This window comes from Botryllus schlosseri, chromosome 12 (assembly GCF_051294905.1).
Source record: "Botryllus schlosseri isolate E-star chromosome 12, Bs_hap1, whole genome shotgun sequence".
In the NCBI taxonomy this organism is placed as follows: domain Eukaryota; kingdom Metazoa; phylum Chordata; class Ascidiacea; order Stolidobranchia; family Styelidae; genus Botryllus; species Botryllus schlosseri.
The window spans coordinates 16,489,741-16,516,841 of NC_137247.1; the positions used below are offsets into that span (position 1 = coordinate 16,489,741).

The following is a 27,101-nucleotide window of genomic DNA, read 5'->3' on the forward strand; positions in this document are numbered from 1 at the left end:
GGTAATTTTGGATTTTGTTAAACGTCCATGTTTGGGTCGGATTTGGATATGAACTTGAACTTTAATGAATTTATGCAAATTATGAATTTTGATGTGACTTTTTAAAGTACCTGACCAGGCATGTAGCCAGGGCGGGGTTTCGGGGGTCGAAACCCGCTCCTTTAGAAACGTGAAACCCTCTCCTTTAACGCGAAACCTTGCTCTTTTTAAAAGACCGCTCTGACGCTAATACTCGTTTGCAATTCAATAAGTCATATTATCAGTATTGCGCGCGGCGAATTACCGAAAGGCGCGGCCAATTAACGAAAGACGTGTTGCTAATTAGCGAGATTCGTCTGTGCGCATTGCACTGCACAGTGTAACGCGACACGATTTCCCGCTGAGATGATTGGCGAAATCAGGTCATTCATTGTCGCGCGTTCGGCAATCATTACTAGCCTGATTTACCGCGTCTCCAACAAGCCTAATTCCGCTGGCTTGAATAATCACATCTGCAATAGGCCCGCGGCGCACGATATCGTCACTGGCTTTCACAATCACATCTGCATTGGCTTGGTGTGCACGATATCTTCGTAGGCCTACACAATCGCATCTGGAATAGGCCTCGTACTAAAGATATCGCTAGCCTAACTACCGCATCTTGGGCCCACCATGCTTCGGCTCCTATTTCTCGATGGCTTAGATAAAATGCTATTAAGTATATGCTGTTTAGCGATTGTGATTAAAGAGTTACATCTCGTAACTGAATGACATCGAATGTCCGCAATCATGTTCGACGTGTGCGTACATGCGTAATTGATTTCCACTAGTCTTCAGCTATAGTCCAGTAGGCTTGAGTTATAAGAGGTAAAGGTTTGAACCACCTGAAATCGGCGTCATTATAGCACATATTCCATAAAAACTCGTACATTTTTACTTGCCTAAATCGTCGCCGAGGCTACGTAAGACGCAAGACGCATTGATGAGCGGGCGTATTTAATTGTTGGACGCTTTGACAAGCGGGTGAATTTAATTGTTCAGCGCGTTGATAAGCGCGCGTATTCAAATGTTCGACGCGTGTGTATTTCATTGTCCACGACAGATCAGGGAGTCGCTAATTGACAGCACTTCTGAACTCGTCGAAAAGCTTATCGTACGCCTATAATCGCCAACACGGGGATGTTGTATAATCGTTATTTACGCATCGCATGTACTTAACCCTAATGAGTCAATGCTAGGTTACTAAATTCGGAAAAAATCGAAACCCCCCCTTATTTTTCGGCTGGCTACGCGCCTGTACCTGACCCTCTATCGGTTATGGCCTTAGATTTGGGTGCGACAGAAAACAATTTCCGAATTCGTATTTGAACGCAAAGCTAGAATTGAGAATGCCGCATAGATTAAAAACTTGTAAATCCTTTTGTATCCTATCATACGTTTAACAGTTTACGATTATTGTTTCAGAAACACGAGGATTACGAAGCCGCACCGCAGACTGTGATTAAGTTCTCCGATTTAGGTGAAATCAAAGGTGTCACCACGGTGACCGCGGATACCAATATCAGCAAAACCGATGTGGAAACTCCGACGATAACACCACAGGCAGAGAATATCGTGATCGCGACTCCGCCAGCTATAACGAGCGCTCCGGTATCTACCGTGGTGCCAAAGCAGTATACAACGCCCGCGTTTGCAAAGGCTCCTACGACACCGTCGAGCAGTAAATCGCCAATTACGACAGTGAAGGCTCCGTCGGGACCGGCCAAAAAACCGCCGACAGCCGCGTCCATCATGGTGGACTATTTGAGCGGGCAAAAACCGCAGACGACGCCGGATGTGAAAATTATCGAGACGTCGAAACCGGACGCGCCCAAAACCGCAGGGAGCGCCGCGCCCATAAAGACGAGGGTAGCCGGGGGTTACGTGAATTCTGCCATTTTGAAACAGCCTGTTACGACCGACGACAAAGCCTCGAGTGTTTCGGCGGTTCACGGTAATCTTACGAGTGTTTAGTGCAGGATCGTAACCAAGTCGCAAGGCTACGAGTCACAAGTCAATATCACTTTTATGGTTTTGACTCGAGCCAAGTCAAGTCATTTTTAAATCACCACCGAGTCAAGCCCGAGTCCAAGTCAGCGAGCATAGGGTCGAGTCCGAGTCATTGTGGTGACCGCTCAATTTCCAGTTAAACCCACTTTTTATAACTCTGTTTGGTGATATCGAATGGTTCATATTTATTATATACTAATTTCTCTCACTTTTAGCAGTTTCGGTCGCATTTTCAAGTACCAGTAACAATAGACGAAATCCCAATAGTTTGGTTACTTCACTATCTTCGAAATTACAATGAAATGTTGGTCGTGAGCGTCTGAGTCTCGAGTCGTGTGACTTGGTTTGAGTCATGCGCAATGACTCGAGTCCAAGTCAAGTCATCAGAAAATCGTGACTCGAGTCATTATAACCCTGGTTTAGTGACGCTCAAAGGTGGTCGAATTCGTCCGCGTTTTTTGGCTGGGTAACCAGCCTGCCGCAAGCATATCGGCGGTGCTGAGCAGACTCATTTCGAGCACTTCGGCTACCTTGGTACTGAAAGTTTTCACCACATTTGTAATCGAAAAACATGGTTCAGCATGTGGTAATCAGGTCTTGTACGCGTGAAATTCTTGGAATAACTTATTTTGTCTGACTTCTAATGCCACCTGGATTAATTTGGAAAATTTTCAAACCCGTTAATTTTTTTCTTAACCACTGCGCACCTCAGGGGCAAAGTATTAGGATGCGTGACGTAAATTTGGATAATGATCCCTATTTCATGTCCTGGTTTTCTTTCACATGTTCTCGGCCTCAAATTTCTTGCAGAAAGTTAACTCTCGTGAACTTGATTTGCTAACGTGCTGAAACCATCCATATTTCAGATCGGTCCGGCGGCAAAAAGTCTGCCCTGCCGAGCTATTACAAGAGATTCCTGGGGGTGGACGCCGTCACCGGTACCGACAAGGCAGTCGGCAAGTTCAAATCAAATGCCGCAGACAAAAAGAACGTCGCCAATAGCAACGTGGTCCGGGGCCAGCAAAATTCACCCGCCCCAACAACAGTGTCACCCCCATCGCCCACCAAGCCACCGGTAGCCGGGAAGCCAACGTCTTTGCCTTTTAAACCCCCTACCCCCAAAGTCAGCTCGCCGACGTCTCCTGTCGCTATTTCTTTGAACCGGGCGTTGAATCCAACCCCGGGTACCAACTTACCTGCCCCGCCTGAAGAAAAGCGGACCGCGGGTGTCCCGGACACTGATTTGACGGGGACCCCGCTGCCGCCCCCTCCTGAGGAATTTCTGTCTTCTGGCAAGCCTTCGGGCGGCCCTAAGTCTCCTGTGAGATCTGTGACGACGCCTTCACCCACTTCACCCAAAGGTGAGCGATATCGGGGTACTTCAAAATCTTAGCTAGGTATTAGTTTCGTACATTTGTGGTAATTACATTTAGGGTTGATTTTGATTTTTGAAAATTCACTGATCCGCAAAATTTCATTTGAAATTCTACCAATCCGCAAACTGATAAGGTGGATAACCACTGGTCTAGACTACTATGCATAGATTTGGGGTTATAACAGATTCAGTCGTAAAACAAAACCTATGCAGGATTTCAAACTGTTTGCTGTGGTACATAAGTGTACCCTCACAGATTCTCAGGTGTGCCACGAATATTTTTGGAAAAGAACTGTATGAATATTTTTATTAACCTGAACACTAGCAAGTGCGACTTCAAGGCTCTCTAGCTTCTTCAATAGCTGATGAATGATCGCGAATAAACCCATCACAGCATTATAATAAATCATGCCATATCTCAACAGAAAATCGGCTATTTTATGTACGAAACAGCCCATTTTATAAAAAATGAATGAAATTAGATGAATTTTGGCTGTCTTCTTCCAAATCATGTCCCATGATGGGTGCAAAAACAATCAAAAAGTCGAATAATAAATAACGACCGTGTTTGTCTTCAGGGTTTGTCGGCATATCATCGGCCAAGCCGTTCAACTCGGCGAGTACGGGCGGATTTCGTCCGATGACAGCCGCATTTAAGGTAGGACGCATCACTGCTTCTTCTGACATTTCAAATTTGTATGATTGGTGTTATTAACATGACTGAGATGATTCACACGGGCGTGATCGGCCCAATGATATTCTTGAATCACTATGATTTGCCTAACATCGTTCTAACCAAGATGCGATTAATGGATGTAAGGCACTTTGTGGCTATGTTGTCGCCGTGAGAAACAGTTACGGCATTCTGATCCTGTGTTGTGTTTTCAAGTTCAATGATCGCGAAATGAAACTGTCGTATAAACGGTACGAAATTGAATTGTTGGTTGTTTTCACTGTGTATCGCATTCGTGAATACTGGGTCCAAAACCATCATTATATGTGACTCTTAATGGAATTGATGTGCTCTTTAATTTGCGACCAGCCTGGATGCAAAGTCTGACTTTTGAAGGAGTTACGGCTCATCGATGATAATTGTAATATGATTGCGATTCTTGATTTTTGACCAGTGATATCCAACTTGATAATATGTAAGCGATATCAATGTATTTTTGTGGAATCTTCTGTTCCGTAATAACATAATAATAATGATTTTTGACCATCGTTACTTTCCTCGTGTGTACAACAAAGATGGATTTTTAAACCAAATCACCCTCGTAATTCAACTATGCTCATGCTCAATTGTATTAATATAGGTGAAATTATGTTGAATTTCCAAAATCGAATACATATTGCACTCGTATTACTGAAGATATCGAATATTACAATATCTATGCAATTCTAATATGTTGGATGTAATATGGTATCGAATGCTCCATGTCTAAATCCAAATATCTGGTGGGTTGGTATTTTTGTACCAAGACCTCTGGAAAGTGTTCCTCATTTGTCGCAACACTAGCTAATGGTAATTTAATAGTGCAGTCACGGTATTGCTGTACCAGACTTTAAATTACATGTTTCTGATACTGGGTGTTCTTATTAACCTGAATCAAAATATGCATGTGTTGTTCTCGGCTGATACTGAATGCTGATTTTTGTGGTTGATCTTTTTCTAATTTTTTCATCTCCGTGATCGATAACAGCAGGAGGAACCTAATTCTAATTCCGGGATTGATTCGCATCGGCGGCATTGATAACGGAACGGTGTGCGACGCAGGTGAATGATCACATTGATTCAGTAATTGCTTGAAATATTGATTTGGAGTCTTACACTACCGTGTGTCAAACCGATCTACCGGTCCGGATGGTGCTGCGCATAGGTGAAAATAGAATTGACGTTGTACATTTCTACTCAGGTACAAGTTGACGTAGATTTCCAAGTTAGTAAAAAATATCCTAGACATAGTTTTGCCTGAAAACAGTTGAGGGGATGGTCCAGTTTTGTTAAGTCAAATTTGAAATTGCTATAACTCATAAACTGTTGAGTCTAGCTCCTTAAAAATTGGTATGCGAGTCCTTCGTACTTTGCTGCCTATACTGTACCAATTTTAGCCTGTCACACTAATTCCTTGGGCACAAAGTAAGGGGGGAGTTCTTACCATCGGACGGTTGACACGTCAGGAAGCCTGTCTCTTCCAGGAATGCTTGAAGATCCCAAATAATGCTTGATACAATATCGAGATGCCTCTAAGCACATGGTAGTCTGCTTGAAATTTGCAATTTTGCAAAACAAATTGTTCTAAAATTTGGTTCGCTATGAATACGATTCCGAGTTTTCCAAACTTATTCACAAATCAGATCATAACCAGTAAAAAGCTATAAGACTACCCTGTTTCTGGTGTTAGGCCAAGTTTGATTAAGATTTGAGCTCTACCACAGTGAAACCATATTAGCTAAAACTGAAAAGCTGAGAAAATGAACTTATGGAATTGAAGATGGTATTTTTTGAAAATTTGCGTTAGAAAATCTGATGCTTTTGCATTGTTCAGCCATGCTTAAGCAGCTAAGCTTCCGACCCCTTGAATTGGAAAATCAGTCATACACCCATAACTTTAAAACTAAGGAAGCGAAATTTTTATAATTTGGACTAAAAGTGCCTTGATAAATGTCCTAACGTTGATGAAAAGCATTCATGATTTACACGATTTGCAGTAGTTGCACAGATAGTTGACAATAATACGCGTGAGCGGCTCGATATAAAATCCGATGTTATACTTGCTTCCCAAATTCCCACAGTGCTAATGAAGAGATGCCTAACCAATTCCTAGAGTGCGGCCTGGTAAATTGCAACAATTAAAGTCGCCCAGGTTCAAATAAACATATTTGTCTGCCAAAATTTAAGCAAATTTTCAGTTTGGAATTCCCGTTGTTATGTTATGTTGGTATAGAGAACATGTTCTGAATGGCTTCTGTGGATTTTCTGCAAACAACTCTTTGCTTCTTATGCACACAGACTGTTTGCCTCACCGAGCACTTATCTACTGTGATTATACGTTTCAAACTAACATAACCTTTCGTCGGTGCATTGCTGTGAGATGTGCGCGTTTTATGGGATTGTCAATTTGCCCACTTTTCTCTTCCTTAACATTTCAAAGGCGCTTGGAAATCTTGTTGCAACTGTGCTTCGCTGATCTCTGCTTGTGAAAGAAACTCCTTAAACCTAGCTCGGCTAATAGCAAAAACGAGAAGTATAGTATTTTACGGCTACTGCTACTGAAGATGACTGAATGTGGATTTCTACTTAAGTAGAAGTATTTCCAAGACTGCTTCAAGTTCTGAAAAATATTTGTAGTAGTTCAAAATTATGGATATATTCAATAAAAACAAATGTAATATATTTTTCCGAATTTTACTGGCTACACCATAAAATTGTTAGGGGTTGTCTGAAATAACTATGCTCAACAAATTTGGCTCAATTCCAACCAGTAGAAGCGTAACATAACCAGTAAAATTCAGACCCCCGGTTGGGAACAACTGAAGTAGAGGAAGTCGACGAAACCTGCTTTAGTACTCTGAAATAAAATAGAAGTACGTTGTTACTGTTCTTGAATTGCCATAATGAAACTTTGCTATCAAAGCACCATATTTACCTGGCCACCAAGCCCGTGCTTGTCTTTGCTGGTCTTATCTTAAAACTTTATTTTTCAGAGCGGCAAGTCCAACAAAGCAAACAGCCCTTGAACCTCACAGTATACAAAACGGAGATTCCTTATCGTTAATCAGTTTATATATGATTTTTTTTCCTTGTCTCAGATTTATTCCTATCTGAATTTGGTTTGATTGGTAGCCATGGTACCGCTATATTGTGTCGATCTACATTGCCATAGCGTGATAAGATTTTGTAACACAAGTAATTAAGAATTGGGTGCTCATCTTCATATTTCTTGCCTCTTGTATATTTGTGATGAACTTCATCCTGTATCCGTAGATTTCACAATCGATTGCGAATAACGCCTTTTTTGATAACAAAGGCCAATGTGTGTGCCAATGTGATTTTTGGTCCGAATGGGACATCCTATTTCTTTGTACTAACCTTATCGTCGATAGTTCCAAATTTTGCGACACGTCATATCAACCATTAGAGAGCTCTAAATCTACACTGTAAACATGTAATCGGAAAAACACTGTACTTCTGTACTTGAGGACACGTATTGAGTAATTTCTACGTCTGATGCCTTCACCTGAGCAAGCTACTAGTATTTCTACATTTGATTGTGTTATCTATCGTGATCTTGCGAATGTAGGTAGAGTGAGAAAATTCATTGTTCTTTTGATAATATTGCAGTATTCTTTGCTTACGAATCCCCGATTAAGATGACGCGATCTTGTTCAATTGCTGATTTATCATTCCACCTTCAAACGCTGCGTAGACCATGAATTGTAATATTGTAATTGTTTGGTGCAATAAAAATATTAATCAGAATCGGATGGTCAAGTTGGGTCGGTGTGGCACTGCGTGCTGATGGACGTATCGAATCTGCAACGCCGTGTCGAGCGGTTGGCTAGCGTTACTGTAACGATGCAGATATAGTTAACGTGTACCGTACAGTGAATTTCTGAACTGGGTATTTTCCCGGTTGCACGATTTACGATAGGCAACAGTATGCCTATCTGAAACGAGACTAATTTAAAACAGCGTACACTCGGGGTTGGAATCAAGTCCTATGGTCCCGCGTCACAAATCAATTCTGCATTAATAGTTTTGACTCGATTTGAGCCTAGTCATTTTCAATTCACCACCGAGTCGGGTTGACAAGGTTCAACTCCGAGTCACAGCGTTGAGACTCGAGTCCAAGTCATTGTGTTTGGTTTTCATCACTGCATGATTGTCAGAAGTGTTTAAGTGACGTATGTTCTCAGGTGAAGCACATTGGTAATCGACATGAAAATGATGTCTATGATACAGGCAGGGATATGGATACCCAATATCTTAATTGAGAAGTACAATCAGTGGTTCTGGTCTGTGTACCATTGAGCGGGACTCAAATGATATTTCTGAGAGTCGTGAGAACACTTACAGGTCGAGCAAGTGTCTGTAACCGTTGTGCTGATCAGGGCTGTGGAGTCGGTAAATTTTACCACCGACTCCGACTCCGACTCCACACATTTTTAATATACCGACTCCGACTCCTGAGTCTTTAAATGTGCCGACTCCGACTCCGACTCCTGGGTCTTTAAACGTACCGACTCCGACTCCACCATTATTACCAATTTACATCGAAAATTATATGCCACATTGTCGGTTGAATGACTATCATACAACCATTAAACATATGCAAACATATGATTAACTGTGGCATGCTAAATTGTTTCATTGTGTTGTGGCACAGCTCGAATTATCCACTATGCAATTAACATGAAATAAAGATTTGCTAAATATCCTTCCTTATTCAAGTTTTTATAACATGGAGTCTCTAGTATCCTGAAATGTATGAATCATTCAAATATGGCAGATATCCAATCCTGTATAATAAAAATGTAGATAAAAAATCCAAGTGTAGCTCTTGTGTATGACTCAGCAACTAATAAAGAAACTGAATTTACTAATTTTGTAATTGCACACTATCCTGATTACAAGCACAAACACAAACACTCTTACTACTAATAATAGACATTGGTCATAAATGGAATTTAGTTAAGTAGTCAAAGACCATAGCCTATGTCTAGTCTACATGTACTTAAGCAAGTATTCAAGGATTGGGACTTGCAGTCTTTCTTCATCATTTGTTCGACCCAAACAGCTAAGCTACACCACAAATATTTTTAATTTTGTCATGTGGGAAACACCGTTTGGTCATATTTACATCATTTTTACAATTTTACAAAACCAGCCGATGCATTTTCTTTGTCACACAGTATCATGGTATCATTCCAAAAATTTTATCAATGTTGACTGCATCGCGAAAACGCATCTTGCGATTTTCTTCCCCTCTGCAACTAAGTTATAATTTGCCAGTAATGTCTAATTTAATCTATATCAGGGGTGGGCAACTTTTTCAGCGAAAGGGACACCTGAGATTTACGAACCATTGCGCCGGCAACTGGAATGTTGATAACTTTTTTTAGTCGTCGATAGGAGCGAACCGAATTAGGTAACATTGTAAACAAGACTTATATTAATACGCTCTAAAATTGATAACAATATGTCATGCAACTGTGCAGTGCGCAATCAGGGCCCGGTCGCGCGAAGCGCGAAATTTTTTTGCAAGATAACGACTGAATTAGGCTATAGCTATATCAATAAATATGTCGCTAACATACATTGGGCGTCGCATCTGTATACCACTGGGCTCATTTGGCAAGGACAGGATTATTCGACGTTTAGACATAGCAAAATCGACGGTATCAGTGAACATGCCTATATCATTTTGTGCGAATGTTTTGTCGACGATCTCGCTGCGAGTGCACAAGCGAAGCCGTATCTCATAATTGCGAATATAGTTAGACTCAATTCTGTGAACAATATGTACTTATAATTTTCAAAAGGGGGCTCCAATACTGAATGCGAAAAATCTAGTGACAATGAATCATGCGAAGTACCGAGAAAAATTACAAGTCAAATAAATCTGCTATGAAATATTCTACTTCATGGTCATGGTCATATACGAAGATCTGGAATAAATGTGGCTGACCCCTGGATACGTCAATGCGTCAGAACTGTTGTTTTAGTCATCATCAAATTTCGCGGTCATGCTAATCAAATTTTGGTTGGCCTTGCAATTGTACCTGATGTCATAAATAATTTCGAGAATTACCTCGCAGGCCACACCTAACCTTATCGTGTGCCAAATTTGGCCTGCGTGCCACGTGCTGGCCGCACCTGATCTGTATGGTTAATAATAACAGTGATTGTTGGTACATAAAAATTCTATTGAAAATTCTTTGAAAGCAAATGTTTTCATGATAGAGAAGTTGGAGTCGGAGTCGAAGTCATAGTCATTCTCACAAACTCCGACTCCGACTCCAGTCAGTATTTTCTCACCGACTCCGACTCCAGCTATTATAGTTTTCACGACTCCGACTCCGACTCCATCAAGCGAAAATTACCCCGACTCCGACTCCATCGACTCCGACTCCACAGCCCTGGTGCTGATATAGCTGAATCAAAACTATTTGAAGTGTGTCAACACTTTTTTGAGGTGACTTATAGTACTGCACTTGAATATTGCTGTCAGGATAAGCATAGCAGACATTTATTTACAGGTTTGTGTTCGTTATGGCTGTGCTATTGTCCTGGCTTTGAAAGGTCGTCCATTTTTATATAACTCTTGAAAAGAGGCACCCGAAGTCTTCGAGTTTAATAAATATACTGCTACAATGGATGTTGTATTGAAAGCTAAAATTTTTATATCAGTGCGATTACATAACACTGCGATAGTTTGAGAATCTAAACTTCATTATTATCACACTCGTGATGCCGACAGTCATAGTCAAACTTCCAGTACTAATACTACATCATTCGATAACCACACTCAAACTGACATACAAACCCTGACCGAACACATATACGTATCATTGCAAAATTTATTTGTGACAACAAATAATCGCAAGAAACTAACCGATTGAAGTCCGGCCCGTTATTCTCGCAAAATCCACACGCCATCCGATCCGTGAAATCACGACCTCGCGTCATAATCAGGGCTGGGCAAAATCGAGTGAGCGATTTGATTCGGGATGTCGATTTATATTATAACTGATACGAAACAAAAATGTAATTCCAGTGATACAACACATCAAAGGTAAAGTTTAATTTTGGTACATTTCAAACATATCCAATTTATTGCACTTTATCACAACACTGCGGGTTGATCAATACCCCACAGAAACATTGTATAATTTCAGAACTCGGGAAAAAAATTGTGCCTCACTGCTCATTCTGCCCAGCCGAACACCAACATGATCGCATGATACACCATAACTTCAACCGCTACTATCAATATTTCACTGCCAACACGCGACCACACAGCCCGGTACCCCATCACTTTCCACACACACACAACTCCAAAGGATATCAGGACGTTGGCGCTGACTTATTCTTATTCCTCCTCTTCATGGACTGCGTACACTGCGGACAATACCACTTTCCTTTCGGCGCCTCCGTCAAATTAACGCACTCGTAATGAAACCACTCGATCGCGCATTTCGGATTATCGCAACCCACCATCTCGCCGTACGACACCTGGTTACACAAACAGTACCTAGGCTCGTGGGGGTCACAGGTCCACCCCGTCGACGCCCCCTCTGCCACTTCAACGCCGGAGTAGCCGTGGTCCCGGTCTCGGGCGTGGCCCCGGCGCGCCTCGGCCTGCATGCGTTCTTGCGTCCACGCCGCGGCCCGAGATGTCTGTTTTTTGGTCCGAGAAGGGCGTGACCCTCCCGGGTATGGCGAGGTGAGGTTCATGTCCATGCCGGACTGCGACGAGTCGTTGTCTATCATGTCCTCTGCTTTTAAAGAAGACTGGTTTTCGTGGAATGAGTTTTCGGAATTCGTCGTCGAATTCATCTCTTGCTTCATCGGCTCGGGGTCGCATTTGCTGTTGGTGCGCCGCGGGACATGCTCAAGGTGTTGGAACTCGGCCGCGTCTGCGTTGCTCGCGGTAGAGTGTCTCGAACCTGCAACGTGGCATAGCGTGATTCGCAATCCCAAAGGTCTCATGCTCTGATTTAAATTCTAATCTAACGTCTGGTTTTCCTGGGAATGGTACAAAAGTGCTAGTAAAAAACTGGCCGAGCTTACTGCGCAAAGATTTGCCTTACTCATCCTCACCAGAATGAACTCTGGTTTGATATGAACTGAACTTTATTCAGTTTCTAAGTTTTCACAAATTCAGTAATTCTAATCTAATTTTAATTAGTAGGGCAAGTTTTTGCGACTTTTTTTACAGCTTCGGACAGCTTCCTAGATACTCAGAATCTATGTACCATGATGTCTTAAGATGTTTGGAGGGATTTTATAGTGCAACTTTTCTCTATTTTTCATATCAATTTTTCGTGCAACTTTTATCAAATATTACGTAAAAATGTAAGGAGTAATTTAAAAACATGCTATAAACTATTTGTAGTATGGTTCTATTCTCTTTGATTTGCATAACAAAGAGCTATATGATGGGTTAGCTGCATCTTACTGACACAATGGCTTGCAAGCAAGAAGTTTAACTACACCTGCCAAGCACGACGGTGCCCGAACAATATGTAATCGGACCACGTTGTTAATTCTGTCGTTTAAATTTGAGATGGTTTCCCATTTCACGAACGCGCAGGCGAGACCACTGAAAATTACATTTTCACTGGTTCACTAAGTGCCAAGTGTGTGTTTTCTTTAACGCCTTGGGTCAAGTTTGCAGACCTAAAGGGTTTGGTGTGTGTTATTTGACTAGTTTTAGGAGGGAGTTATCGACATGCTTTTTTGGGGAAAATTATTCCCGCGTTGCTCAATTTTCTTGTTGTGTACCGGGAAAAAATGTAATTTTCGGCGTTCTCGCCAGAATGTCCATGAAATGGCAAAGTAACAAATTTGACAGCTTTGCAGGAACTCATTGGTTAAACGACGGAACCTTTCGAGTATCTCATACCCTACTGATTCAACAACAATTCTAAATGCAACTTTTTACTGCAGCTTTTGTTAAAATTAAGTGCAACTTTCTCGAGATTCAAGTGCAACAAAAACTTGCCCTACTAATTAGGAAAAAAATCTGTAGCTATAATTCTAGTCTAGTTTGGAAAAAATGTGACTGTAATTCTAGTTCTAGTCTGATTTGGAAAAGTTGAAAATCTGTTAGTGTGTAAGTCTGCTGTGATTGAAAAGAAATCTATGCTGATGTTACTTCTACTCAAGTAGCAATGATGACTATTTTCAATACCTGGGTATAATAGGCCTATACATCGGCCGCATAAACATTCGGGAGGTCCGCCTTTGGCATCCTTGGCTGCGCCATGGTGATCACATCTACAGTAGCACACAATTACCTGAAATTGAACTGCGAGAAGGTGGTCGGCTCCTACTCTTCTCTGGCTCCAACGAAGTAAGCAATCCTATCTCAGAAGACATGACAAAGGACGGCGCCGACTCGGAATGCCAGTTGTCCACCACATCCAATTTCAATTTCTTTTCGACCGGCCCGTTCATCGTGGCCGCGGACGTCGAATGCGTACTGTGAGACACTGTACTGTTGCTATGCGCATGGCGTCGGCTCTGCAATAATAAAAAATATGCCCGTAGTAGGAGATGTACCGCCTGTCAAGTTTCATAAAAATACTTACCGATTGTGGGGGGTGGGACACTGGATTGTCTAGCTCCAGGGAGCGTTGCTCGAGTATCTCAGTTATTCCGCCGTTGTCTGCTTCTAGCTCCATTTTAAACTTTGCGAGTTCCTGGTCCAATTTACGCAAGTGCCGGTCGACGAGGTCGTAAACCTGGCCCGCCAGTTGAACCTTAACCGAGAGTCGTATTAAAAAACAGGCTAGAATTTCGAATAATTGTCTGATTATTATTGAGATGCTCTTATCCTTATACTTGTCATGGAATAGAAACACAGGGATATCTAGAACTAGATTTTGACTGCACTGCAGAGTGACTTGATGATTTCATTACAGCGCTTGTTATCATTATTTCCTTTACATTACTTTTACTTCTCTTATGCAATTTAATAGTATATTCATATTGAAATATTGAATATCATCGGCTGACACTCGTCAGGGGTAATCGTCAGCAACTAGTAGAAGTCCCATGGCACGGGCACCCTTTCCATACTGGGGCACAGCGAGTGCCAATAAGTTTGTAAAGGGTGCTGACGTGCTGTCAACAAGATAAGTTTGGAAAGTAAGGGGTGAGGGGCAGGGTTGGAATAAATGTAATAAATTTGGTGTGCCAAGAAGATTTTCAGCGTAACACCTGTGTATAGTCAGTAAAATCTTTGGTGTGCACGAGACACCTATTCCATAGTGGGTGAGGGGCAGGGACACCAGTAATAACGGCTCCTAACAAAACAAAACCAGTTATGGTTCTATACTTCCACTGGACTCAGCTACGAGAATCATAGCTCATATGGCATACTGCCGAATATTGCGTGTAAGGAAGTGTTCAAACCTTTTCATCTGCATCATCCAACGCTTTGCGATAAGTAGCTCTGATATCTTCGAATACTACGTCCGCGTTATCGACTTTACCCTTTTTAGCCGAACATTCTCGAAATAAAGCTTTCACCCGACCATTCAGCTCATCAACGGTGTTTTGAACCTGGATGCAACATCAACACCACATGCAGATTCCGATACTGCAAGTTGGGCAGCAGCCGCGATGTCACATCGCGGGCGGGGACCGGGCACAGTTGTTACGAATATTTACCTGCAGATCCAGTTCTCTCATGTCTGTAAATCTGTCTCGCAGGTCAACAGGGAGGTGTTCAATCAATTCGACATAATCTTCGAGGTATAACATGACGGAAGATCTTCTGTGTGATGCAGTTTTAACAGAATTTTCGCGTGCGTTCGGTGAAAGCCGATGACCGCCAATGAATGACTCGCGGAAGGCGTTCACTAAACAATCCAGAGACGAGCCTAACGGCAGTATCAGTCAATGCAATTTCAATATTCGGAACTACTCAGTTGCTCTCTATCCTTTACTTACAGGGATACTACGGATAGTGTAACCCAACTGATAGCTAAAATAGGATAACGTCTGTCTGCCTGTCTGAATATGAGTACACAGAAAACCACAGTCATCATTTGAGACTTGTTAAATGTCTCAATAGTCTTTATACAGAAAAAAACGTCAAGGAGTCATATAATTACAAACCAAGCATGGCCATAATAGTGCAGTGAATTACAAGGTATTGAACATAAAAGTCACACATAAGATAAAAATAACAAAATTGAAAATATAAATCTCAATATATTAAAACTTGGAAATCATTTTAGCTTTTGCATTGCGTCGAACCGTCGTTTTTGGTCTGAGAGCTTGGTCAGGAATCGCAGGTCTCCCATTACTCATGCGAATCTCCTGCTGATTATTTGTCATTCTTATGGTTTGTTGCTCTGGTTCAGAAGCATCACTAACAAGACGGCATTTTCCAGCCTTATTAATTATCTTCTTGTCAGAAGTGAAAGTGATCAGCCCAGGAACTACTGCCTGGGAACCAGCTACGACTGGCTGCAAAGTTCCACTGTGAACCAAAAAATCATCAACGAGAACGGCGAAATCTTGAACACCGCGACTGGGTGTTTTCGCGTAGTTCCACAGTTTTATCATAGACACTGTAACCGGGTAATCAAAGATGACAAAAATTTTACAAGTAACACTTGGTATTATTGCAGTGAGCCACATATGAAGCGGGTTGGTTGTATCATTGACGCCATCAATCAATTTATCAGGGGTTCGTGCATCGTCATCTATAGTATTCAGCACGTTAATGCTTTCGGGATACGCAGCAATATTATTTTCAGTGAGGTATACAGGATTACCTTGTTCATTGAAAAGTTGCAAACCATTGAGCCCGACATAATACGGATCTGATATTGATTTCAGAATTTGAATTTGAAACACAAATCCAGTGGGCATCTGTGGAAAGGAAGATACGGCTCTGTAATCAGTAACACCATCAATGTAGTGATGAGGAGTCCATAATTTTCCAACGCGGTCCAATTTTTCCTTGCTATCAAAGGGAAAATCTTGAGCAAAATCATATTCTGTACTACCAGGAGCCTTTCTTAAGAGCATCCCCTGCAATGAAGATATCTCATTACCATCAAGCAAAATCTCCATTGTTTTTACACCTTTGTTAGAATCATCGGACGCGGCATTGTAGTTCCACAAACGGATGCCTTTAATCAGTCTTGCTTGAACTAAATTTATCGAAATTGTAGGTGTGGCGCCTTCACAAGGGAATACAATCATATTGTTTGGGTTGGTGGTAATATTTTGACCATCGATGACACTTTCTAAGGTACCGATGATATACGGTGTACTGGATAAGTCTTTGCTGCTAATCGGAATAGCATTATCCACATCATCAAGAAGTTCTATCCCAGTAAGACCGACTTCTTCAGGGTGTCCCCAGTTGGATAGAAACCTCAAGGTAATACATTTTGCACAGAATGATTCAGTATCTTGATCATCTATTTGGCTCGATAGTATTGGATTTTGTATATCAGAAACGTTGATATCTGTCGCTTTGCCACGGCCCGTGTTCGGTCTGCCGGTGAGTACGGTATCTGCCGAACTTGATTCCTGTTCTTCTGAGTATGTAGCGTCATACTGGCCCATTTTTTCCATAATATCTTCATCGGTTGTGAACAATATGGTATCTCCGAAATTTTCTTTGTCGAGTGGGATTCCTGAAGCTTTAGCTATTTGACCAGAAAATATATCTTTGCCGTCGAGTGAAACAACAAGGCTCTTTACTCCGCGGGAGGTATGAATTCGGGACTTGTTATAATTCCAAATGCGAATCATAGCAATCTTGCATTTCTTGCGCAGAGTCATGTAAATATAATGATTCGTACCTGCGGTGAACGGCGTTAGCCAAGTGCGGAAATCATCTTTTGTGCAATAATGACCATCAATCAGGTTTTCCACAACGCGTGGATCTGAACTGTAGCCATCCAGCGTGTTTATATCCGACGGGTCGGCGGATATCTTCAAGATCTGAACAGGTCTGCCGTCAGCACCGAAGATTTCAATTCCATTCAATCCCGTGTAATGCTGATCACCCCAAGTGGATAAAATGTTGAACACAAGCTTCGATCCTTCGGGGAGCGTAGGGATTTCAAATTCACCTTTATTATGCTCGCTGTATTTCGCATTAAGGTTTTCAAGATAGCTGACCAAATCACCGTTCTTCATATCAATGCTCGACTCCAGTCGTCCCAAGTGAGAATGATTGAACTGAGCGAGAGACCTAATGCTTTTGTCAAATCCCAAATCTGACACATCCAATTTCGGTATTTTAACATCGACTTTCTGTAAGTTGGTTTTATGTGCCTTATCTTGAAATTTACAAGCAAGTTTCGATCTCGGACTTGCGATAGAGTCAGTTTTGAAGATAGCATCAGTCTTGTCCAAACTTATTTCACACCCATAATCAAATATCTTATTACCACATCCCTTGGAAATTTCACCTTCGAACACTATTTTCCCGTTCAATATAACTTTACAACATTTTACTCCATATCCAAGTTCTGCTCCAGGAGAGTTGTAATTGAATATCTTTAGTTTACTGGGATGGAACTTTGTCAAAGTGAATGTGATTCCAATCGGAGGAGACAACGTACTGAAGAGAATCATATTACGCGGCTTTATGGACTTCGTTATGCCGTTTAGAAGGTTCTCGACGCTCCCATCAACAATTTTTGAATTGCTCATTTCAACGTTACTCTTTGTTACTTGAACTGCGCCACTGTTTCTGTCGAAAAATTGCACGGAGGTGAGACCAATCTTCTGATTTGTACCATTCCAGTTAGAATAAAGCAGTAATTGCACAACTTGTTCGTCTTGCTTATTGTTCCCATGGTATGATTGGATGGTTGGTGTTTGGCGGCTATTTTTGTGACACGAACTTAGATCTAAGCTACTGTCGAAAGCATCTGTCAAGTCAGACGCTTCACTGATACTGTCCGTCAACGTTTCTTCTATATCATAATCGCTCTTAATATTTTCCTTAATATGATATTTCTCTTCCTCATCATCATCAGAGTAAAAATTTTCAGAGTAACGCTGTGATTGAGACAAGGGTATGTCTTCCCCTGTTTCACTTTTGAATGTTAGTGGCATTTGACCCCAGTACTTTCGTCTTGTTCCGCCAATGGGAGCTGACTGGATACGGTTTTCCTGGTAAGGTTGTCCGTCAGTGTCACGAGCCGTGCGGCAGGACAGAGATGAAGCCTGGCGATTTTGTAGATGTCGGTCATTATTTTTGCCAGCGCCCGAATGTCCACTCATTTTTGCTTTAGTGCCGGCTGCATTAGCACCATTGACATATATTGAAAAGTTTTTCTCCTTAATTTCCAGCTCTTCCCTTTGTGGATCAGTCTGCTTGCTTTTCAAATATTCATTTCTTTTAGCCAATCTCATTAAGTAGAATTCGTGCTGCGACTGTGCATCTTTCCTGGAAGTATTCATCATACTAAAAAATGCACATTGATAGCTTCAAAAAACTGCTTAATATATATAACCTGTCAAAATCGATTTCAACGTCGTCAGCCACTAAAACTAATATTACGCCCGTCGAGTTACGGAGCTACGGGACGCAAAGGCAAGAGTTTATGTTTTATTTACAGAGCATTCAGGTTTCCAGGCCGTACCCAATGAGGTGGAACGATCGACAGTTGGCGTCAAGCAGCGGGCTATATATTATAGATTACTAACCTACGTAATCTATATATATATCAAGATGAGAATTAAGCAATATAATTGTTAGTAGTGTATACAGGGTTATGGGATTATCTCAGGGTTGTAATGACTCGAGTCGCGATTAATTTGGGACTCGACTGGAATCGAGTCATTTTCTCAAAAATGACTCGACTCGACTCGAGTCAATTTGTGTATTGACTCGACTTGTACTTGAGTCATTGCGCATGACTCGGACCAGGTCATATGACTCGAGACTGGGTCTACCAGGACCGGAAATTCATTGTAATTTCGAAGAATAGTTAAGTTAGTACACTATTATTATGTCGTCTATCAGTAATGGTACTTGAAAATCCTAACAGAAACTGTTTGAAGTCAGGAAAATTACCATATTATGAATGCGAAGCATTCGATATCGCCGAGCAGAGTTGTAAAAAGTGGGTTTCACATAACATTATCTCGGAACTGAACAGTCAACACAATGAATCGGACTCAGACTCGAGTCAAAACGCTACATGACTTTGGACTTGGACTTGTCACTACTTATGTCACTACTTCTACTTGAGTAGCTTTTTTGACTACTTTGACCACCTCTGCTTGTGACACGGAGCCTTGTGACTTGGTTACAACCCTGGGTTATCTTAGGGGACTGATGCCGTAGGCTGCGGGTATGCAGGAACCAGCATGTTCCATATGCAGAAGCACAAAGAAGCCAATCTACGAAGTCAGAAATATATTCCCGTCACGACGTTGGAGCAACGATGGGGTCTAACCAATGATATATGTTGGAAAATCCCATAAAACTGTGAACTCAGTGTGCACTTTTGCCTTCTCGAAATTGGGTGTCTGTCATCCGTCTTGTACCTGGTGCCTGGTGGTGGTAATTAGAGTGAAACCATCAACGCCGTAGTCGGGTGGTTATAATGTGACTTATAGCCTACTGTGATCATACCCGGCATTTGCTGTCGTGAGGGAATATTTAATGGAATGTTACAATGTGCATTACAGATGATACAGATCATTTTGTTACAAATGTGCTGGATAATATATGAATTTTTCAATTTACGCAGAAGTGCTGCGCAGGCCTATGTTTGACACCGCTGGATTAGAGCTTATTACGTTGTCCTAGATCAGTAGTTCTCCACCTTTTTGTCTTCGCGGACCCCTTTCGGACCGTCACGGACCCTCGCGGACCCACACAAAGTTTTTTTTTTCAAATTTAGCCCAATTATCGTGCAATCGTCATCCATCTTGTGCAAATGATAATTGTAGGTTTAGTGATAAACATCAACAAAATGACTTTTCTTGAAAATAAGACTTATGTAAAAATTGGGTTGACTTCTATTACTACAAAGCGAATTCTGCAACTGCATTTCTTGAAATACGTGGTCGTGTCTTGAAAATCCACGCAATGGATTTGATATTAACAAATGCCGAAAAATCCAGTCCCACAAATATTCTCTAAAACGAGGTTTTCCAGTAAACGAAGGGTACGTTAGTATCGCATTTTCATATCAATACTATAATTTGCATCCCATGATGCGGACAAATGCTTTTTCTGTCGAACATTGATACCTCCTGGGATGCATCAATACGAATCAAGCTCTCTGCACCTTCCGCATAGCTCAATTTGCAGCTTTTTATGGTGCATGGGAACGAATTAATAGACTGTTTTCAAAACTACTCATTTACCTGAGTAGATTTAAAGTCAGTCAATTCTACTTCTACTTCAGGTGGTTTTAGGTGACTTATGAAGAAGTACTTCTACTCGTACTTGAGTAGATTTTTTTCTTCGCCACTTCTACTTCTACTTGAGTAGCTTTCTTGACTACTTTTACCACCTCTGTGTAAATATTAATTTCATTCTCATGGGTGAGGTTCGGGACGCGCCAAAAACTCGGATTTTTTGGTGGTAGTCTGAAGGACCGTCTCACTATCCAATGTATTATAGTTAATAGAAGTACTGGGTAGACAATTCGACATAACGCAGTGGTGGCGAATAACACGTCTATCGTGACGATTAGGCCCAGCGGCCAGCAGTTGTGTTACAGGCTAATGCGGGGACTGGTCGGATCCCGCTCGCGAAGGGATTTGACCGGCCCGCAGAGAGTTTCTACTTGGGATGGTGTGAACCTGTGAAAGGTTCAGGTTCGTGTGAACGCGAACCTTTTTGAAAGGTTCTGTGTGAACGCAAACGTGAGATAATCCAGCCATGCTAAACTGTTTCCCATACTTCAGTAGCAACAGAAAATTTTGTGAATTACAATACTCAGGTACCACTTAGCTAAAATGAATAGAGTATGGGCTGATTGTGACTTCGTTAGGTATAAATATCAGTTCATTTCATGATTTCAAAACACCACAAGGCTGCGATGCAATGAAATGTCTGGAACGTACCGAAACGACTTGAAGTAGCCTTGAAATCAGACACCCACCTGACATAGGCGATTTATGTAAATAAAAGGCACGCACACGGAGTGGAAAGAAATAAGGGAGGACATGAAACGACTATTAGTCAGTCAGTCAGTCAGTCAGTCAGGTTTATTAATATTTTCATCGTTTCAAAACATCACAAGACTGCGATACAATGAAAAGATAGGAGGGTGTCGAAACAACTTGGAGTAGCCATTAAGATCAGACACCCTAAAAAGATCAGACACTCTAAAAAGCTATGGTTACTAAATTGTTATGAATTTTCAAGTTATATTGAGCTAAAGAGCCGAACACACAGCATCGTAACTTTATTTGCTCCTCTCATATACTCGCGAGACAGAAAATGGGAAATAGAGAAAGAAAGAAAGCATAACATAAGTTGGAGCAACGTATCATAAGGTAGCTATCTCCATAATGTACCTACTCTCCTTGATCGTGTTGGACCTTATTTTCCAAGACATAAAGCCTCAATACAAACATGTTTATTTTCACCCTTTCGACAAACTGGAGCTCCGGGACCTTTGTGTCAGCTCTCAAAAATGACTTATTCTGCCAGCAAGCATTTTTCACTCGCGAAAAATGCGCTGTATTTTGGATAGGAGTGCAGAACAGATTTTAAGACCTGGCCATCCAAGCACTATTAGACGTTCTTGTACAAAACCCAACAACTTGTTTGGCCGAGAAGGGTTTTAGTGAAATATAGTTGAAATCAAAACGAGAGTAAAAAAGTTGCCTTTTTAATGAGGCACTTGATAGCTCAAGCTGGAATAGTAGCCAATTTGTTGCACATCGGAACAAAATGTTGGTAAAGTATTATGGCGGATTGGTGTGCTGTGTGGTGTGACATACCCTCTGGACGTCGGATCATCAATTACAATCATTGTTGATCAGTGTTCACGACTCTGTCTGGATTCTGGCTATTTAAAGAAGACCTTCGTTAGATGCATACCGCCTTTTTATTTGACGGTCGACAGCTGCATGACGCTGTACCACCAGCGCTGTTTATTATATCCGACGTTTTATCCTTAGTCCGTTGATATTTTCTGTTCTACAATAAAGTGCAGGCCAAAACGTATTCGCCGAGTCTCTGTTGCGGACCCTATGGGGAACGCGACGTAGTCTTTGACTTAGACAGCGTGTCATAGCACGCCATCTTCGTCTTCTTTTAGTATAACAATTTTCGGTTAGTTTGTGCGAATGAAATTAATTTTACGAAGTGCGAATGGAGCTCAAAAAGGTTGAAAAGCACTGTGATAGGGGTTCCGCAACTGATGTGGGCAGAGGTGGTCAAAGTAGTCAAGAAAGCTACTTAAGTAGAAGTAGCGACGAAAAAATCTACTCAAGTACGAGTAGAAGTACTTCTTCCATTAGCAACTTGTAACTACTTGAAGTAGAAGTAGCATTGACTGACTTTAAATCTACTCAAGTAAGTAAGTAGTTGTGAAAACGATCGTCATTCGTTCGCATGGATTGTCAAAAGCTGCAAATTGAGATATTCGAAAGTTGCAGAGCTTGATTCATATTGATGCATGCCAGGAGGTATCCAATTGTTGACAGCATAATCATTCGTCCGCATCATGGGATGAAAATGATAGTATTGATCTGGAAATGCGAACAGCTCGTTTTAGAAAATATCATGATATGGCGCCCTCCCCCATATTATAAGGCCCGTAGTTTAGTCGAAGAACAATACGGAGAAGTTGTATCGGATTCGGTGTAAACATTTGCGCGGTTAGTAAACGTTACTAAGAAATATGGTAGATCGTAAAATGCCATATTGTGTAGCTTTATTTCCGAAAATTAAAGGCATTACTACACTTGCTTTTATACTTCAATATGCATGTTCTCCTGACAAAAGAACCGAAACTAATCAGAACTCTAAATAATGATACTGCGAATGGAACGTGAAATACCAATACTAGTTCAGAAAAGCGGAAATGTATTTCATGTCTTTTGTCGAGACAATTTTAACGGTGGTCTGCTAAAACAGGTCTAACGCTAAAAAAAGTCAGAGCCCGCTTTTCAAGATTATGACACGCCATGGGCTGCTAGAATAAGATGTGATGGGTAAATGCTAAATTACGAAACGGTAGTTTCAAACGTTATGATGGGCGATATTTACTGTGATGAAATATGTCATATTGACGACAATGCGGTGCGACAGGGGCCACATAACCTTCTACCTAAATAATATTCACTTTCGTGAAAACATATTTGTAACTCCATATCTATACTTTGTGTGAAGCGCGGCGGAAATTCTGTGTTTGACCTAAATTTTCTTAAAACTGAAAGTTAGAACTATATGAAAACAGCCCCAGAATCTCTTTCTAATTGGAGAGTTACACTACTTCTACTTGACAAACTGAAAATAGCGAGAAGTAAGTAAGTAGACCACAAAATATCACGAAGTAGAAGTAGCGAAAATTCTATCTACTTGAGTAAGTACCAGAAGTAGAGGAAAACTACTTGAGTACTTCGAAAAAGTAGAAGTACTTCGTTACTGACCACCTCTGGATGTGGGGTGGAGCGGATCAACGCCTGAACGGCTGAAACGCGTACGCATTTCAACATTACTTTTGCAAGTATAAGTAGGCCTACAGTCGACATCTGAGTATACTCAGACTCAGTTTTAACATCACTTGCCAATCCATCACAAGTTTATATAGCTCAGTCTATACAAGCGAAATCTTCGCCATAACTAACTAAAATAATCGCCCACTGAGAGTACGCACGCATACATCCAATCCATGCACTGTGGTAAGAAGAGATGCCATGCACATGCCACAATGCACATTCTGTTTTTATGTAAAAAAGCCTGCTAATATTGTGACTTTCAGTCCGAGTTACGGCAGTTTCCGATTGGTTTGAAACACGGAAAGTCGGCAATTTCGGTTTGAAAGAATATTCTGAACATGATTCCGCGAAGTTGTCTATGAAAGATGCATAAAGTGGACTGTTAATAAATGGATCCTACTAAATTAAAAAAAATCAAACCTTATACTAAGCAATTGACGATATCAAACCCTAAATCGCTCTAATAGTAGATATTCGGCATTTATTTACTATTTGCCATATTATGAAGTCAGCATTTTGTGACGTCATCGAAACCGCGTATCCTTCGAAAAATTTGCGCCCTGTGGCCATGCCGCGAACTGTTCATCCCTTGATCGGGTGCCGCAGGGTCGAAATGGACCACTGAGGCTACATCCATGGCTTTGCCGCAGTCGCATTCCACCCATGTTCTGTTCAGCATACTGGCACCGTCCCATTCGTTGTCAAATTATCGTCGAAATTGAAGTAACGCCACGATGATCCACGATACAACAACTGCTGCAGAGAATTTATTAAAAGCACACCTGCAACCGATCGGAATAAACTCCCCTAGCCGAGGCAGTCAGACATCAGAGAAGCCAATACAACACGATACATGGCTACTTTTTGCTGTCGCAGGGGCGGTAGAGTACTGCGTCTCACTTCACGAAATTACGTTGTGCAAAAGTGCAGCTTCTATGCGGCGAGTTGCGCTAGCCGGCTGCTCTTTCTTTTGCTAGCATCTCTATGTTGGATATGACTGGGAAATATGAGGCTAGAAATTAGTTTTATGTTCTTATTGATAGGCTTATCGCATGTACAGTTGTACACTGTGCAGGTGCAGGCATGTTTAAATGATCAACGAGAACTGGGCACAGCAGTTCAGGGTGCACGCCGCCAGCACGCAATGAAATTTAATTGTACGTAAAGCCTGATTGATACCATTCCAAATCAGCTGTAGATCGGTTGTGACGATACAATCGTAGTCCGGCTAATTTCGAAGCGTGCTTTGATTCGTGTTAGTTCGTGTCTTGGTAACCTGCAGCTTTGTTTTGATAAAGTGCACTGTTCGACATTGAGTGACTGCTCTTACTAGATCTACAGTACCCTGGTTGTAGTTATGTCTGCAAAAGTAAAGGATAGCGTGCCTAAGTATGGCATTTTTGGCCCAACAAGGCAGCTGAAGCATGGGATTGATATGTCGAAGCTTAGCCACGCTGACGGCGCCGAGATGGAATTTTACACTGAGGAATTAACAGACAACTTCGGTGGTTTATTGGTTGGAGACGCATACTTCGATACTCCCGATATGATGAAATGTTCCAGTGTTTTTGAAGACTTGGCTTCGGATAACGATAGCGATGACTCATCGTTGCCAACATTTGAGCGGTTGCGATTGAAGATGAATGATGTAACTCCATGCGGTAGCGTGAGGAAAATAATACTGAGCGAAGGCGTGGAGTGCATTGTACCTGCAGGATCCAAAGTCGCGTTGCATTACCATGGTTTTTTGGAGGATATGAGTGAACCGTTCGATTCAAGTTATCTGCAAGGTAAGCCCGTCCACATAACTCTCGGTCACGGTGATGTAATTCCAGGGCTGGACTTGGCTGTGGCAACAATGCGTAAACGCGAGAAGTCAAGATTCATGATTGAGCCCGGGTACGCTTATGGGGCGTTAGGTTGCGCTCCTCGAATCCCCCCAAATGCGCAAGTTTTGTTTGAAGTGGAGCTGCTAAACTTTTCCGAACCCTCCGTTTTGGAGGAGTGTGTTAACGAAGAGGAATCTTCAAGCAGACCCACCTTTAGCAAAGTTGTCATTGCCGCTAAAGCAGAAAGGATGGAGGGGAACGAATTATTCAATCAAGGCAGCTATTTGAAAGCGCAGAGAAAGTTCATGCGGTGCATCAATGTTTTGGAATCAGTGCATCTCAAGAATGATGACGAAGAAAAGGAAATGTTCCGGGTTGTGGAAAAGGCGTATCAAAACATGTCTCTCTGTGCGCTGAAGTTGGGTAACTACGGTAAAGCGCTTGACGCTGCTAGACGTGTACTGGAGAACTCGCCCGATAACGCGAAAGCGCTTTATGTCGCTGGCAAGTCGTTGAGGCACATGGGTAACTTCGGTATGGCTCGCAGATACATGCTGCGCGCCCGACAAGTCCAGCCAGGTTCTGGCGATGTCAGAAAGGAATTGAAGTTGATCGATTCCACGGAAGAAACAGCTCGCAAAGCGGAGATTAATATGTGCAGAAACATGTTCCGTGGTTAAGCGCATTAACGCGTTGAACATAAGTGCATAACAACACCACAGTTTCGTTGGATAACAGTTTTTCCGTTCCAAGTTTTAGCGTCGTCGTGAGACATTGCTACTGTTGCATCGCATCGCAATCCTCTATTTTCAAATGTGCATGGTGTCGAAATCAACATCATCGTGTTGGACTGATTACAATGAATTGTTCCGCTGCAGACCATGCTGCTTTCGATTTCATTAGGTATATCATGTTTCGGTCGTAAGCAAGTTTCTTTTTGTATTCATTTTTACAGCACATTTTCTTGGGGTCTTTTCGCAAATAAATTCACTTACTAGAGATAGCCAGTTAGACACCCTTTCTACATGGCAGCCCTGTAGCTTCATTAGTTACACAACTGATCCGATTGCTTCTAGCTGTCCGCCAGAACCCACATCCTGGCGAGCAAACCACTGCTGGCCCCAAGCCAGGTTAATAGACACGGTCGCGCAGGATGGGCGTTCCGTGTAAGACTTGAGCCCCCAATCATGATGCTGTACACTGAGCGCATGCGGAAGACGCTGAAGGACCGTCTCACTATCCAATGTATTATAGTTAATAGAAGTACTGGGTAGACAATTCGACATAACGCAGTGGTGGCGAATAACACGTCTATCGTGACGATTAGGCCCAGCGGCCAGCAGTTGTGTTACAGGCTAATGCGGGGACTGGTCGGATCCCGCTCGCGAAGGGATTTGACCGGCCCGCAGAGAGTTTCTACTTGGGATGGTGTGAACCTGTGAAAGGTTCAGGTTCGTGTGAA

At 41.9% G+C, this 27,101-nt stretch overlaps 4 protein-coding genes across 9 annotated transcripts in view; 2 read left to right on the forward strand and 2 right to left on the reverse strand.

The window, feature by feature from the left end:
* The window catches only part of LOC145452414 (uncharacterized), a 28,024-nt gene extending 20,141 nt beyond the window's left edge, over positions 1–7,883 (forward strand). For 4 of the 6 annotated variants that reach the window (XM_080330600.1, XM_080330602.1, XM_080330605.1 and 1 more), the window contains 5 exons: positions 1,444–1,972; positions 2,895–3,389; positions 3,982–4,061; positions 5,104–5,177; positions 7,109–7,883. In XM_080330600.1, coding sequence (XP_080186726.1) covers positions 1,444–1,972; positions 2,895–3,389; positions 3,982–4,061; positions 5,104–5,154 — 1,155 coding nt within the window. In that variant the 3' untranslated portion in view covers positions 5,155–5,177; positions 7,109–7,883. The remainder of the gene's footprint in view (positions 1–1,443; positions 1,973–2,894; positions 3,390–3,981; positions 4,062–5,103; positions 5,178–7,108) is intronic. The other 2 variants (XM_080330601.1, XM_080330603.1) reach the window with 2 other exon arrangements.
* A 3,087-nt stretch (positions 7,884–10,970) lies between these two features.
* On the reverse strand, positions 10,971–14,995 carry LOC145452419 (inhibitor of growth protein 3-like). Its single transcript, XM_080330610.1, has 5 exons — positions 14,805–14,995; positions 14,547–14,696; positions 13,721–13,891; positions 13,427–13,652; positions 10,971–12,073 (listed from the first exon to the last, which is right to left on the reverse strand). Exons 1-5 carry the CDS (start codon positions 14,895–14,897, stop codon positions 11,472–11,474), a joined length of 1,242 nt encoding a protein of 413 aa, XP_080186736.1. The 5' UTR covers positions 14,898–14,995; the 3' UTR covers positions 10,971–11,471.
* Positions 14,996–15,177: 182 nt separating this feature from the next.
* LOC145452417 (katanin-interacting protein-like) lies at positions 15,178–18,684 on the reverse strand. Its single transcript, XM_080330606.1, has one exon. The coding sequence runs from the start codon at positions 18,576–18,578 to the stop codon at positions 15,354–15,356; it is 3,225 nt and encodes a 1,074-aa protein (XP_080186732.1). The 5' UTR covers positions 18,579–18,684; the 3' UTR covers positions 15,178–15,353.
* A 6,434-nt stretch (positions 18,685–25,118) lies between these two features.
* Positions 25,119–26,640, forward strand: LOC145452916 (inactive peptidyl-prolyl cis-trans isomerase FKBP6-like). Its single transcript, XM_080331049.1, has one exon. The coding sequence runs from the start codon at positions 25,168–25,170 to the stop codon at positions 26,317–26,319; it is 1,152 nt and encodes a 383-aa protein (XP_080187175.1). The 5' UTR covers positions 25,119–25,167; the 3' UTR covers positions 26,320–26,640.
* The last annotated feature ends 461 nt before the right edge of the window (positions 26,641–27,101 follow it).